The 14317-nt window shown below is 33.6% G+C and overlaps 1 protein-coding gene across 3 annotated transcripts in view; it reads right to left on the bottom strand.

The window, feature by feature from the left end:
• The window catches only part of LOC129946661 (uncharacterized), a 413134-nt gene that overhangs the window by 268348 nt on the left and 130469 nt on the right, over window positions 1–14317 (bottom strand). The window contains exons 2-3 of one of the 3 annotated variants that reach the window (XM_056056918.1): window positions 10215–10323; window positions 9762–9988 (exon numbers count right to left, since the gene is read on the bottom strand). In XM_056056918.1, the coding sequence (XP_055912893.1) occupies window positions 9762–9883 (122 nt within the window). In that variant the 5' untranslated portion in view covers window positions 9884–9988; window positions 10215–10323. Of the gene's footprint in view, window positions 1–9761; window positions 9989–10211; window positions 10324–14317 lie in introns of all 3 variants that reach the window. The other 2 variants (XM_056056917.1, XM_056056919.1) reach the window with 2 other exon arrangements.

Consider the following 14317-nt stretch of genomic DNA (forward strand, 5'->3'; position numbering starts at 1 on the left):
CTATTTGAGTCAAAAATCAATTTTTACCAACTTTTCTTTTAAGTTTTTATTTTTTGTATAAAAACTGGCAATTCGATTTTTCGCAAAATTTTACTGAACGTTGACAAAAATATTTTTTAAAAGATAAAAATTGTTTGAAGCTAACATCTCAAAGTTTTGAAAAGATATTCGAGTCAAAAATCAATTTTTTCGAGCTTTTGTAATTTGTTTGTAAAAAAAACTGTCAATTCAATTTTTCTCAAAATTTTACCACATGTTAAAAACGTTATTTTTCGTTACACAAAATTCATCATTTTGTATTAGTAAAATTTTCGAGGTGACATTTTTTTGTCAGTTTTTTGATTTATAAAAAAAAACGTTAATTGGATTTTTTTCAAAAAATATACTTGTTTGGTATCACGTTGCAATATATTTTATAAAACCTCAATTTAGTCTCTAGTGTTATTGGTTTGTGAGATATTTTGGGAAACCAAAATTTTCACCTTTTTTTAAATTGCTGTATTAAAATAACCACCAACTTAATTTTGTTGAGAGTCCTTTCTGCGTCTTTCTGCCTAGTTATCTAAATAACTACATTTACTTGATGTCGATATTTTTACTAGTTTTTGAGCCGTGAACACGCACGCACATGCATCTTATTAAAAATATTTTATTTCGACTCTATGTACCTTGAAACGTGTCAAAATTTTCAATTCGACATATTGGAACCATTACAATAACTTCCTATAGGAACTTAATAAAATAAAATAGCTTTGGGTTAATATTTTGCATTATAGGTTAAAAGAGATCCTCTCTCAAGTGATGTGAAAAAATGAAAATTAAGTTTGAAGTATTTTGAAAAACTCCTTATGTGATCGGGTTACAGTGCGAGAATTAGAGTATAGTTTTGTAGAATTTTCAAGTTTTATAGGATCCTAAATTTGGTCAGTAAGATAAATACTGAACTTTTACGAGTACCTCCATATCATTCTAGATACGATCAAAACTATTCTAGCTTGTTCAAGCTACTTCCAACAAAAAACCTGAGTTATTTAACCAAGGTGACTTAACTCGAATTTAAGGCCACACATTTTTAGAACGAAAACTTTTTTGAAATATATACTTTTACATGGTAGCTAGTATCATAAAGGTTATAAAACCAAAAGCCTCTTGATGTTAGTGCCACAATAATGATTTCCACAGGCACAACCAAAATAAAAACCAAAACTGGCAAGTAAAATTAAAGAGTTCCTCGCTGATGTGTACACCATTCGTTGATGGTTTGTATTTTGTATAAAGTTTTGTTTTTTTTTTTACTCCGGAAGACTTTTCCAACGAAAATTCAGAATCCCTTGCAACAATAGTAATTAATGGCTGCAAACATATTATTAAACGCCATCCAGTTGAATATACTCGTAGCGTACACAAATGTTCTTGCCACAGAGAACATTCATATACAATATGCACTCGAAACGTGGCGAAGCTTCGCGTGGCGTCACCGTAGTCGGTCGGTCGTTCGTCGTATGTAGGTACACCAAACCAACCGAAGTGCAAAAACCTCACCAAAAGTCCAATAATTGCAATGCAATTACGTTTAATTACTTCGTTCCAATGGCAGGACGATGTGATGGCGAATATAATAGTCTGGTGTTCGTTGGTATCCTGTGTGTGATGTTGTTTTCTTTTTTGTTGCATTTAATTTTAAATGGCATCCTGTATTCGAATTTAGTTTGCAACAAAAAAGAATACCCTACAAGCATACCGACACGACAAGGACATCTCCGCATTTCCGCATTGTGAATCATAAAGTAATAGCCGACAAACAAGCGTATAAAATTGTCATAACAATGCAAATGTCTAAAGTCCAATGTACATATCTACAGATACATAAATATAAACGTGTATGTATTTGCATTATGTAAATAAAATAATATTGGGGTAGGATGTGGTGCTGTGCTTGCATCGTCTATTCCACCATTGCATCAGACAAACAGACAGAAGATAGTGCATTTTATTTATTTATCATTCATCCTTACATCGGATCGGGATCGAGATCGCAATCGGGATTCTCCTTAGGACCAGCTCTTATTTACCATCAAGATGTATTGGATGTTATCTATAGATGTATCCCTGGGCGAAAACAAAGAATATACATATATAAAAAAGAATAGATTCTCCATCGATTTCCTTGACAGATGAGAAAGAGATTGAAGGATATAAACTAAGACACAGAGGTCGAATGGGAGGTATGTAGTTTTATAGCTCGTTGCATTCAAGTAAAAAGGATACTTTAGAAAACTTGCAAATAAATCGATTCACTTGTATTGCAATTTACGATGCACCACCACCCGCATATCTTACTGAACGGAAAATCCTAAAAAAAGGTCCTTGAATGCCGAGAGAAGAAAGGAAAAAAAAGGGATGGGAAAAAAAGAGATTGATGCGTCTAATGTGCGATGTGCGGAGATGGATCAATTGCTGATTTTGCTTGCGTGTCTTGATTGATAATTGAATTTTACTAAAGTTTCATCACACATAAAGATGTTAACAGAAAAGCATGTATACCGTTATTCGGTATCGAAATAGTACCAAATAAGGTTTAAAAAACAGTATATGTTGATAATATCTCACGCAATAGAAGCTCGAACACAGTTTTTTTTTTTTTAATTTTTATACCAGTAAACGAGTTAAAAACATTTAAGTGCCATTGAGAAGTTTCATTTTGATGTTTAAAAAAACAATACTTTCTTAGAGAAATCCAAAAATGAATCATAACTTCTAGCAACAATATGATGAGAACCTGTAAATAATTTAAATCGAGGCAGGATATTATCCTTAGCAACAAGCCAACGAGTAGGTTCCCCGATTCTGTCCTCGCTTCTACAATCCGTTAAACTAATGAAACGATTTTCTGCACATTATTTTCTTACTAACTTTAGGTGGCACTACAGTCCTGTGTGAACTAGGTCCTCACCCAACAAACTTCTCCATCTATCTCGGTACCTAGCTAGATATCTCCTGTTTCGTGCTCCAAGTTTGGTCACTTGAGGTCACTTTCCACTGATCCGAGGTCTTCCTCTACTGCGCTGTCCTGTGGGCATGGATTCAAAGACTTTCCGGGCCGGAGCATTGGTTTCCATGCGCTCTACGAGACCCAGCCATCTAAGTCGTTGGACTTTTACCCTCCTGGCTAAATCTACGTTGCTGTACAGCCCGTACAGATCGTCGTTCCATCTTCTCCTCCACTCCGCTTCGATGCATACGGACCGTAGATCACACGCAGAACTTTTCTCTCGAAGCGACCCAAGGTGCTTTCATCCGCTTTTGTCATAGTCCAAGCTTCTGCAGCGGATAGCACGACGGGGACGATAAGGGTCTTATATAGCAACACTTTGGTTCCTCGAGAGAGGACTTTACAACTCAATTGCTTTCTTAGTCCAAAGAAACAGCGGTTAGCGAGAGTTATTCAGCGTTTTATCTCAGCGCTGGTGTTGTTTTCTGGTAGATGAAGTCCTTGAATACCCCAAAGTTACGTCTGTCGATGGTGACGTTTTGACCAAGACGTAAGTTGTATGTCCTTTTTTGACGACAGCATGTACTTTGTTTTGCCCTCATTAACCGTTAAACCGCCCCTGCCTCAATACTCACAAAAGTCGCATTGTCATCACGCTGAGTTTTTCCAATTATGTCCGTACGTCCGTACGTTCGCGACGTTTTTTTCGTCGTCCATAGCTCAAGAACCAGAAGAGATATCAACTTCAAATAAATTTTGTTATACAGATAATAAGGCAGAAAGATGCAGAAAGGGCTCTCAAGAAAATTGCGTGGGTGGTTTTTTTATAATAGCAGTTTGAAAAAAAGGTGAAAATTTTGGTTAACCCTAAATATCTTACGAACCAAAGACGCTAGAGACTTGAATTAAATTTTATATAATATATTGTAACGTGATACAAAACAGGTATATTTTTTGAAAAAAATCAATATAACGGTTTTTTTTATAAATCAAAAAAACTAAAAAAAAAATTTGTAACCTCCAAAATTTTACGACTGAAATATGATTTCATCTCTAAAACAGTTTTCTGCAACGACGAATAATGTTTTTGACATCTGATAAAATTTTGAGAAAAATCTAATTGACAGTTTTTTTTTTACAAAAAATTAAAAACCGAAAAAAAAATTAACAAAAGTTCGTAAAAATTGATTTTCGACTCAAATATCTCTTCAAAAATTTTTTAATATTGGCTTCAAACTAATTTAATCTTATAAGAAATATTGTTTTCAACATTTGGTAAAATTTTTAAAAAATTCGAATAGACAGTTTTTTTTACAAAAAATAGAACTCTAAAAAATAACAATACCTACTAAAACTTGGTAAAAATTTACTTTCGGCGCAAATAGCTTTTCAAAAATTAAAAATATTGGCTTTAAACTTATTTTATTTCAGAGAAAATATTATTTTCAATATTCAGTAATTTTTATATAAAAATCCAACAGTCCGTTTGTTTCATAAAAAATAAAATCTACAAAAAATAGTGCGCAAATTTGGTAAAAATACATATAGACAAACTTTTAAGCAAGACAAATCGACAGACGGGATGGGAAGTTATCAGTGTGGGTCGCATCCCAGCCTCTTTTTTAAAACCTTTTTTTACAGGTTTTGTTAAGTTGTTTCCAACCTTTATGGAGCAGCGTGAATTCTATATGGTCATCCTGCACAAACGGAAGAGTTTGGCAGGGATGCCAAAACTAGCCATGGCTCTATACAACTCGTCCTAGTAGATGCTGCCATATGCAGCCTTGAAATGGGTGAAAAGATGGCGCTCGATTTTGTCATTTTTATTTAATAAAATTCGCAATAATTTGGTTGCCTTATAATATTTTTCTCAAATTCTTTATAACACCGATTTATGCAATGCCTTTACTGTACTACCGAAAAAAAATCGAGAGAATAAAACCGGTTTTACCATTTCGTTGGCTGTGGTTTTTTTAAATTGTCTCTATGCGTACATTTATGTAAAAATAAAAAAAACATGTACGTGGGACATAAGTCCCGAAATATTATTTCAAGAATTACGTCTCAGTAGGGTGGGACATAAGTCCCGAATCGAATTCGGGACTTGTGACCCAGCAAAGTGGGACATAAGTCCCGAAAATGAAATTCGGTACTTGTGTCCCGGGGACTTATGTCCCTGCGCCTAATTTTCAAGTTTTAACTCAATCAACCGAGTAGTTTTGGGTGTATGGGCGAGGAAAGAATCGCGGACCCACTTTTTCGATTTCCCTACCATCGTAATGCCATGTTTGATTAAAATTTTGAGTTCGAAATGTCTTACTGGCATTCGTAAGTTTCTATATGTCGCAAGTTTAAAATTGTGTCTCATGTATGAAATATGTATGTATATGTTACCGGAAATGTATGTAATCCGTCGTTATATATAATTCCTAGGAAATGTATACAATGCCAAAAATCGCCAGGAAATGTGTGAATTAATTCTTTTTATACACATTGCCTAGGAATTCTATAAATCTCCTAAGCAGCAATAGGAATTGTATATAAATCCCATACTTCTCCGCTTTTTATCGGAAATGTATATAATGTGTCATTATATACAATACAAATTTATACACAAATTTATACTTGTTTATCCAGACCACCTTACAAAATTTGTGGTACTAAGACCACTTAAACCTAAACGAGCTGAAGAGGTGGCGTATATAATATTAGACATATTTACTCTACTGGGTGCTCCAGCCATTCTACAGTCCGACAATGGCAAAGAGTTTTCCAACAAAGTAATCGAAAATTTAAAAATATATTGGCCTACCTTAAAAATTATAAATGGTAAGCCCAGGCATTCGCAAAGCCAGGGAAGTGTGGAAAGGGCGAATCAGGATATCGAAAATATGCTTACCACTTGGATGCAAGACAATAATAATTCACATTGGAGCGAGGGTATAAAGTTTGTTCAACTCATGAAAAACAGGGCTTTTCACGCTGAAATTAAGCAAACTCCTTATGAAGTCCTTTTTGGATGTAAAATTAAGGTAGGTCTACAGTTACCAAATGATTTCACGCAAAACATCGAAACTGAAGAAGATTTAGAGAAAATCATTGAAAACTATCAACAGAATGGTGAAGAAGATCCCAAGGCATCAACGGCTAAACTTAATGTAGATATGATAGAACCAATCCCAGTCTGTAATAATTTAGATCAGTGTGAGACCAGCACAGTACCTTCAGCCAGTGCATATAATAAGGAATGCATTGTCTGTTCAAAAGAAACGACCGAAGCTCACACTTGTAGGCAATGCGGATGTGCACTCCACGCAATTTGTTCTGTAGCAGAAGAGGCAACGAAAGGACAGGGGTCCAAACTGCTCTGTCTATTATGTTCAAAAAATGTAGTACTGCACAAAAATCGTCATTCTGCTAAGCAAAATCTGCAACAACAGGCAGGAAAAATGTTAAAAATAAGTGACAACAAGTTACCTTCTGTGTTCATAGCAACTTCTGTAAGGATTTCCGTACCAGAAGTCGACCGAGGACGTGGTGACGCCCGAAATATTATAGGTGTAATCTTAAATAAAACAGATAACGAGCTTTATCAGATTGGAACAAAGAATGGAATCATAAAACAATTGTATTCTAGATCTGAATTCAGTGTGTGCCCTGAAATATTCTGGATACCAAAGAGGTACCTTGTACCGAAATTTCACTACGCACAGTTGCGAATATGCAATCAACTGGGACTGGACAAGGATTAAAAAAATGTTTTTGCAAGAAGGGTTGTAGATCATCAAAATGTTTGTGCTTCAAAAATAAAATACTATGTAATTCTAAGTGTCACTCCAGCTTACCCTGTAAAAATAAATAAGTTCTTTCGTTTAAAAATAAAGTAAAAAAATTATGAAAACTCTTTTTATTTCATTTTTAGTTAGTATGTTTTATTTTTCCAGATTTTTGATATACATACATAATATTAATTTAACACATTTCCTAGCGTTGTTAAGCAGTTGTATACAATTCCTAGGAAATGTATACATTTCCTAGGAAAAATGTATTGTAAATAATATTTTATAAATCTTTTTATACATTTCCTAAATAGACTCGACATTGTATATATTTCCTAGGAATTGTATATAATTCCTAGGTTTCATACATTTCCGGTAACATATATACCATATAAGGATATTTTTCAATGCTTGCAATTCCACCTTTTTCTTTTTTGAAAGATTGCTTTGTCTAAAATACAATGGGTGGAATTTGTACGGTTATACTATAGTTGATGCGGATTAATGAAACCATAAGTTACTACACTAAGCCATCAAAGAGACTTTATGAAACGCGTTGACTTAGGAGATATTACACAGCTTTTTATGGCACCAAGACGATACAAAATGCAGCGTTTTTCTTATAAAATTTCTGTGGACTCCGTTTTTAATTCTGTCCAGTTTTTGTTTTTTTTTTGTTTAGTTTAGTTTAGTTGAAGATAAAACTTGAAATTTTAAAAAGTAAAAAATAAAAGACTTAAGCTCTCACAAAAATTAAAAATGTTAAACAGCAAACTACTTATCACACTTTACAAACAAGCTTTCGATACACACAACAATTTTCAATATTTAACCAACATTTATGTATATTTGAGACTTGAACAAACATCAAAATTCTATTTGCAGTTGGATCCTACTTCTATGGGCAATGAACAGCAATACTTCACTTTCGAAGTTTTTGCAAAAGCGTTAAAGAAACGCATTTAATTTGTGCCTCGGACAAATAAATACATTAGGTGTCTCAACAGTCTGATCTTTTCATTATTGTTCTTCTCTTTTTTCTGTAAAATTGATTCTCTATACAATCGGTACCAAATTACTACAATTTAAAACATTTTTTGAGTACAATTGGAAAATGTCAATTTCCATCCCTGGCAACAGTCCATTGAGAATTAGGGCCTAGTGACTTGCAACTATCAGCCATTCCTGTACGTGTAACATTTTCGGGGATGGAGAGGAACTACAGTTGTAAGCCGAATCCGAATGGCGTATTTTTGAGAAAGCACTTTTAATGACTTTTGGAGGATTTGTTAATTCCTTGCAAGAGGTAGTACCCTTGAAAAAACTTAAGATGACACAGGCAGGGTTTGAACCCAAGACTCCTGCCTCCTTCCACTCTTACCTGCTTTGACTAAAATCTTATTATAGAGATTTATGTTTAACTTTAGGAGTACCACTGGAAGTTAAATTTTACGTTCGTTACAATAGTCAAATTTTATTAATTAATTTAGGTTGAATGTTTTGATTAAATTTAAGTTATTACTTCAAAATTATTTACTGGAATTTACTGGACTAAAATAAAATTCATTTAAACTTATTCCAAAAATACAATATGCAATGTTTTAGTCTATATTAAAACTCAAAACCATATAAGCAACTTTTAAACAAATTTAAATGAAAAGTTTAAATATTTTGTTTCAATTTGAAAGTATCAGACAATAATGTTGGTTTATTAATCCTATACGAGTACATCTCAAAAGTAAACTGATTTTCATTTGGTTTTCCTGAAACCTTACATATAATTTAAATTCGACACTAATGTGTGCTTTATCGTGAATGAAATTTCCCTGGAAATTGTCCATATATATATTTTCGAAAATTATGTATTTCTCTTGAAATCCATTGTAAGGGAAATACAATTTCTGGGAAATTTCGGATTTTGTTTAAATGAGATTAATTCGAGAATACTTGAAATGCACTGCACACATGGCGCTAAAATTATTGACGTTTAAAATTTCTGGGAAATTAATTAGGTGAAATTTTGATTGTTGTCCGGTATTTGCACTGCATGTAGATACAGTAAGATCCGGTTAAAAACAACGGCGTAGTGTAATAATACAGGTTTTCCTTTTTCTTTAGTTAAAAAAAGACAGCACTTAAGCGGAGCTGGATAAGTAGCAATAAAAATAACTTGAGCTTATTTCAAAATTGCACCAAGCGGACAATTAAAGCCTAAAACGACTGTATTTCTTAATTTCAGCATCAAAAGGTTTGCAGGTCTTTGTGTTTTGTTAAAAAAGATGTCAGCTGAATTATTGTGATTTTTTTTTAAATTACCAACAATATTTTGCATAATGATGAAATAGTTTGATTTCATAATCTTTTTTTTTGATAACGAGATTTTTAGTAGAAAACCAATTTTTACTAATTTTATCAGCATTTTTAAAAAGTTTGTATTTCTTATATATAAAGTAATACAAAATGGATGAATTAAATTTATTTGAAGTCAATGTCTTCTATTATTTACTAGACCGAACATCAATTTTTACCAAGTTTGCCTACTATTTTTTGTAGATTTTAATTTTCTGTGGAAAAACCACATTTTCTGTGAGGTAAAATTAGTTTGAAGCCATTATTTTTAATTTTTAAAAAGATGTTAGAGTCGAAAGTAAATTTTTGCAAAGTTAAAATATTTGTTTTTTTGGTTTTTATTTTTTGGTAAAAAAAATTGTCAATTCGTTTTTTCTCAAAATCTTACCGAATGTTGAAAATAATAATTTATAAAAAATTAAATTAGTTTGAAGCCAATATCCCAAAATTTTGAAATGGTATTTGAATCGAAAATCATTGTTTCAATTTTCAAGTTTTTTAAATCGACAAATACTGGAGATTCAAGCAATTCTTTCAGATGACAATGGTTTTCCCTCAAGCTGGTTTTACCGTATCACTTAAAGTTCCCCATTAAAATAAATAAGCTTAGTATTGGACATAAATAACAGTCATGTACTCACCCATCTTGACCGAATGCTTTGAGTTCCCGATCCAGAGTCTCTTTGACATTTTGAGCTGAATACAATCCCATTGGTGAGTTGAATTGCTTGTGAACAAGTTTACGTTGTTGTAATGCTGCCATTTTGAAGTTTAATTTGTTGTTTTCTTTTTATTTGATTTAAAATATGAAATTTCTGTTGAACTCTATTGAATTTCGCTTTAATTCTAAATTCGAATTAATTTATCGCTAAAATGAAAATCAAAAAAAAATAAATAGATATTAAATAGATATTTTTTAATTCTGTCTTGAATATCAGCGCGTTTTTTTTTACACCAATAAAATAGTTTTTCTATGTCAGGATGAAAAAATCCTTTAATTCGTTTTGTATTAATTTATAATCGAGCAATGAAATAAAAAACTATCGCGGATTTAGTTGCCAAATGAGGGTAAGAAAAATTAATCAACTAACAACCCGTAACGCTGCCGTAGATTCTATTCAATTTTCGTCTTGTCTCGACTTCGTTCCTGGGTATTTTTTTATATTTATTCAATTTGGTTCCGTTTTTCGTTCGGATCGATTTCTGAAAAAAAAGAAGAAAAACAAAATAAAATAAATGAGAAAATGGAAAAAACATTAATTCGTACACAAACACTTGAGACAAAAGACTCAGGAAAAACAATGTTCCTTAGAAAACAGAAAATGAATATAACAAAACACCTTGTCGAAGGAAAATAGAAGAAGGTTCATATATGTAGGTAAGGTTCGTGATGGAATATAAGGAACAAAAACGGTAGCACCCCAGCATAATGAGTTTTTATATTAATGTTTGACGCCTGAGGCAAACACGCCAAGGACATTTTTATGCATCCTTACACGAGAAGTATTTCCTTTCATCAGTCATGGATGGAGATGAGGTCTTATTTTGATATTTTCCCATGGATCCCTCTTTTCCTCCCACTGTTGCAATAATATACCTATCCTACCTAAACCCCTATCAAAGCTATAGGTATAGCAAAAAGGGTGTCCTGATGCACTTCTTCTTAAGTCTTGATGGTGCTGTAAAATGCGGAAGGTTTTTTCTCTAAACGGTTTTTTTTTTGGGTCTGAAAATAGAAAAAGGGCGGTTTATATTGTAGGAAGGTAGGTTAGATAGGTAGATGTGGTGCCTAGTTGAATTGGTTCTTCTTTCACTCTTTAGATTGAACCACTTGACAAACATTGTGGTGTTGTCAAAGGTTAATCATTATGCAGGAAGATACATACCATCGTGTGCCACAGAGCATAGGTTGAGTATATATTTCTATATGAGTATATTTATAGAATGTACATAAGAAAGGATATGCACTCCTTTTCTAAGGCTTGTGATGGTAGTGCTTCTGGAGTTCTACAGTACATAGATGTAGATGTAGAATAGAAGGAGGTTTTGCCGGTTGACTTCAATGTTGACGATGTTGGCAGCTAGGAGAAACCAAGATGAAGATGAATCTTCTCAGCCACTACCACCAACTTATACCTATGTCGCATCCAGCACAGCAGGCAAGTACACAGTTGTTAAAGGAAATAGTTGTTGAAGTAGTGGAATGTGTTTGATGGGAAAAATGATTAATACAAAAAAAGAAAATGAAGAAGAAAAACGAACCAACGAAGACGATGCTGAACTACATATATAAGTATTACAACGACGACGACACTATACCCCTCTGATGATATAGAAAACCAAGAAGTGGCTGTTGGGACTAACCTGCTTTACAAACGTTCCTTGCTTCATATCAACTTAGCAATTAAGTTGAACAAGGAGAACTATGGAGATGAGAAATAAAATGACGAGCCTGGAAGGTGATGGAAAATAGTAATTTAAATTTTTTTTTGTTTATCTTCTAAACAGGAAAGGGAGGGTAAACTACTGGACAAAGAGGTTTAAATACTCCGTTAAAGGTGTTTAGATTCTGAAACATAATGGAGACGAATTATATGCAACTGAAATTGGAGTGACGAGCATTTTGAAAGAATACAAAGTGAAGAGCTTTAGCTTGATAGAAGTTCATTAACACTCAAGGCAGGAGCTTTGAAAAACAAAATAAATAAATACGCCGAGAACTAGGGCCTAGTGACTTACGACTCGCAACCGTTTTTGTGTGCGAGTGCTCTTGTCAGGGATAGCGAGGACCTACAGTTTTAAACCGAATCCGAACTGCTAATTTGAGCAAGCGCTTTTCATGATTCTTGGAGGAATTGTCAATTCCTCACAAGAGGCAGTACCCGTAAAAAAACATAGGCAAGATTGGAACCCAAGACCTCTGGCATGATAGTCCAACGCATTAACCATCACTCCACGGGTACTAGTGAGAAACAAAATAATGACCCTAAAATAAGGCATCTTCAAATTAAGTAATATTTTTATATATTTAGATATATTTTTGTAATAAAAAAGTCCAAAAAAACGTACATTATGTACGATGTCATTGAAAAAGCAAAGTAATTTCAAGGGCGAAGTTTTTGGTATCTTAAAGAGCTCTAAAATTTAAGCCTGTATCTTGGTTGCTGCCTCAGATGTGCCTTAGTGTAAAAGTTAAGCTTTATTATGACTACCACTTTGCTTTCAACACATCTTACCCTGAGTTCAAGTTCAAGTTTAGTTTTATTTGCAGTTTAAAGCTTGCATTATTTACATATTTACATAATTTAAGAGTTTTAGAATTTTCTTCTTTACATCTCTAATATCTTTGATAAATTTAGGACAACAAAATTTAACATTACAAAAGAAAATATAATATTAAAAGGAAAACACTACAAGAAAAAAACCCTTATGTAATACTTAAAAAACTAAAATTGCACAAAAACCCAAATTTACTCAAATAGTACAGGCTAAAGATTAAGTATAAGTTCATTTTCCGAGTAAGAACATCTTTCATAAAACTTTTCTTGTAGCTTATAAAATACAAATTTAATTGGGCTGACATTTGCTCTATCTTGGAGCCTAATAGTTGAATAAAACCATAGCAAATTAAGCATTAATTTAGGGATTTTATATTCGCTTACTTGAAGCTTTTTTATGTGTGATTCGGCACAGTCAAACCATACGTTAACACCGGTTGAAAAACAGTTTTGTAAATTAAGATTTTATTATGCATGCTTAGTTTAGATTTTCTATTAATGAATGATTATAGGATTTTTACTAACAGATAGATTTTATGGATTGTAATAGATAAATGTTTTTCAAAAGTAAGTTTCTTATCAAATGTGACACCAAGATATTTACAATGTTCAGACCGTTGTAAACGGTATTTTTTAAGAGCTTGAGAACTTTTTTTAAAAAAAACGCATAAAATTTGCAAAATCTCATCGATTCTTTATTTGAAACGTTAGATTGGTCCATGACATTTCATTTAAATGTTGACCGCGCGGCTGCGTCTTAAGTGATCCATTCGGAAAGTCCAATTTTGGGTAACTTTTTCGAGCATTTCGGCCGGAATAGCCCGAATTTCTTCGGAAATGTTGTCTTTCAAAGCTGGAATAGTTGCTGGCTTATTTGTGTAGACTTTAGACTTGACGTAGCCCCACAAAAAATATTCTAAAGGCGTCAAATCGCATGATCTTGGTGGCCAACTTACCGGTCCATTCCTTGAGATGAATTGTTCTCCGAAGTTTTCCCTCAAAATGGCCATAGAATCGCGAGCTGTGTGGCATGTAGCGCCATCTTGTTGAAACCACATGTCAACCAAGTTCAGTTCTTCCATTTTTGGCAACAAAAAGTTTGTTAGCATTGAACGATAGCGATCGCCATTCACCGTAACGTTGCGTCCAACAGCATCTTTGAAAAAATACGGTCCAATGATTCCACCAGCGTACAAAGCACACCAAACAGTGCATTTTTCGGGATGCATGAGCAGTTCTTGAACGGCTTCTGGTTGCTCTTCACTCCAAATGCGGCAATTTTGCTTATTTACGTAGCCATTCAACCAGAAATGAGCCTCATCGCTGAACAAAATTTGTCGATAAAAAAGCGGATTTTCTTCCAACTTTTCTAGGGCCCATTCACTGAAAATTCGACGTTGTGGCAGATCGTTCGGCTTCAGTTCTTGCACGAGCTGTATTTTATACGGTTTTACACCAAGATCTTTGCGTAAAATCTTCCATGTGGTCGAATAACACAAACCCAATTGCTGCGAACGGCGACGAATCGACATTTCACTGTCTTCAGCAACACTCTCAGAAACAGACGCAATATTCTCTTCTGTACGCACTGTACGCATTCGTGTGGTTGGTTTAATGTCCAATAAAGTAAACTGAGTGCGAAACTTGGTCACAATCGCATTAATTGTTTGCTCACTTGGTCCATTATGTAGACCATAAATCGGACGTAAAGCGGTAATAAAATGCAATGATTTGCAAGCGTTGCTCGTTAGTAAGTCTATTCATGATGAAATGTCAAAGCATACTGAGCATCTTTCTCTTTGACACCATGTCTGAAATCCCGCGTGATCTGTCAAATACTAATGCATACAAATCCTAACCTCAAAAAAATCACCCTACCACATTTTCAAAAAATTACTGAAGTTGCTATGTTTGCAGAT

Source organism: Eupeodes corollae, chromosome 2 (genome assembly GCF_945859685.1).
Source record: "Eupeodes corollae chromosome 2, idEupCoro1.1, whole genome shotgun sequence".
NCBI lineage: Eukaryota > Metazoa > Arthropoda > Insecta > Diptera > Syrphidae > Eupeodes > Eupeodes corollae.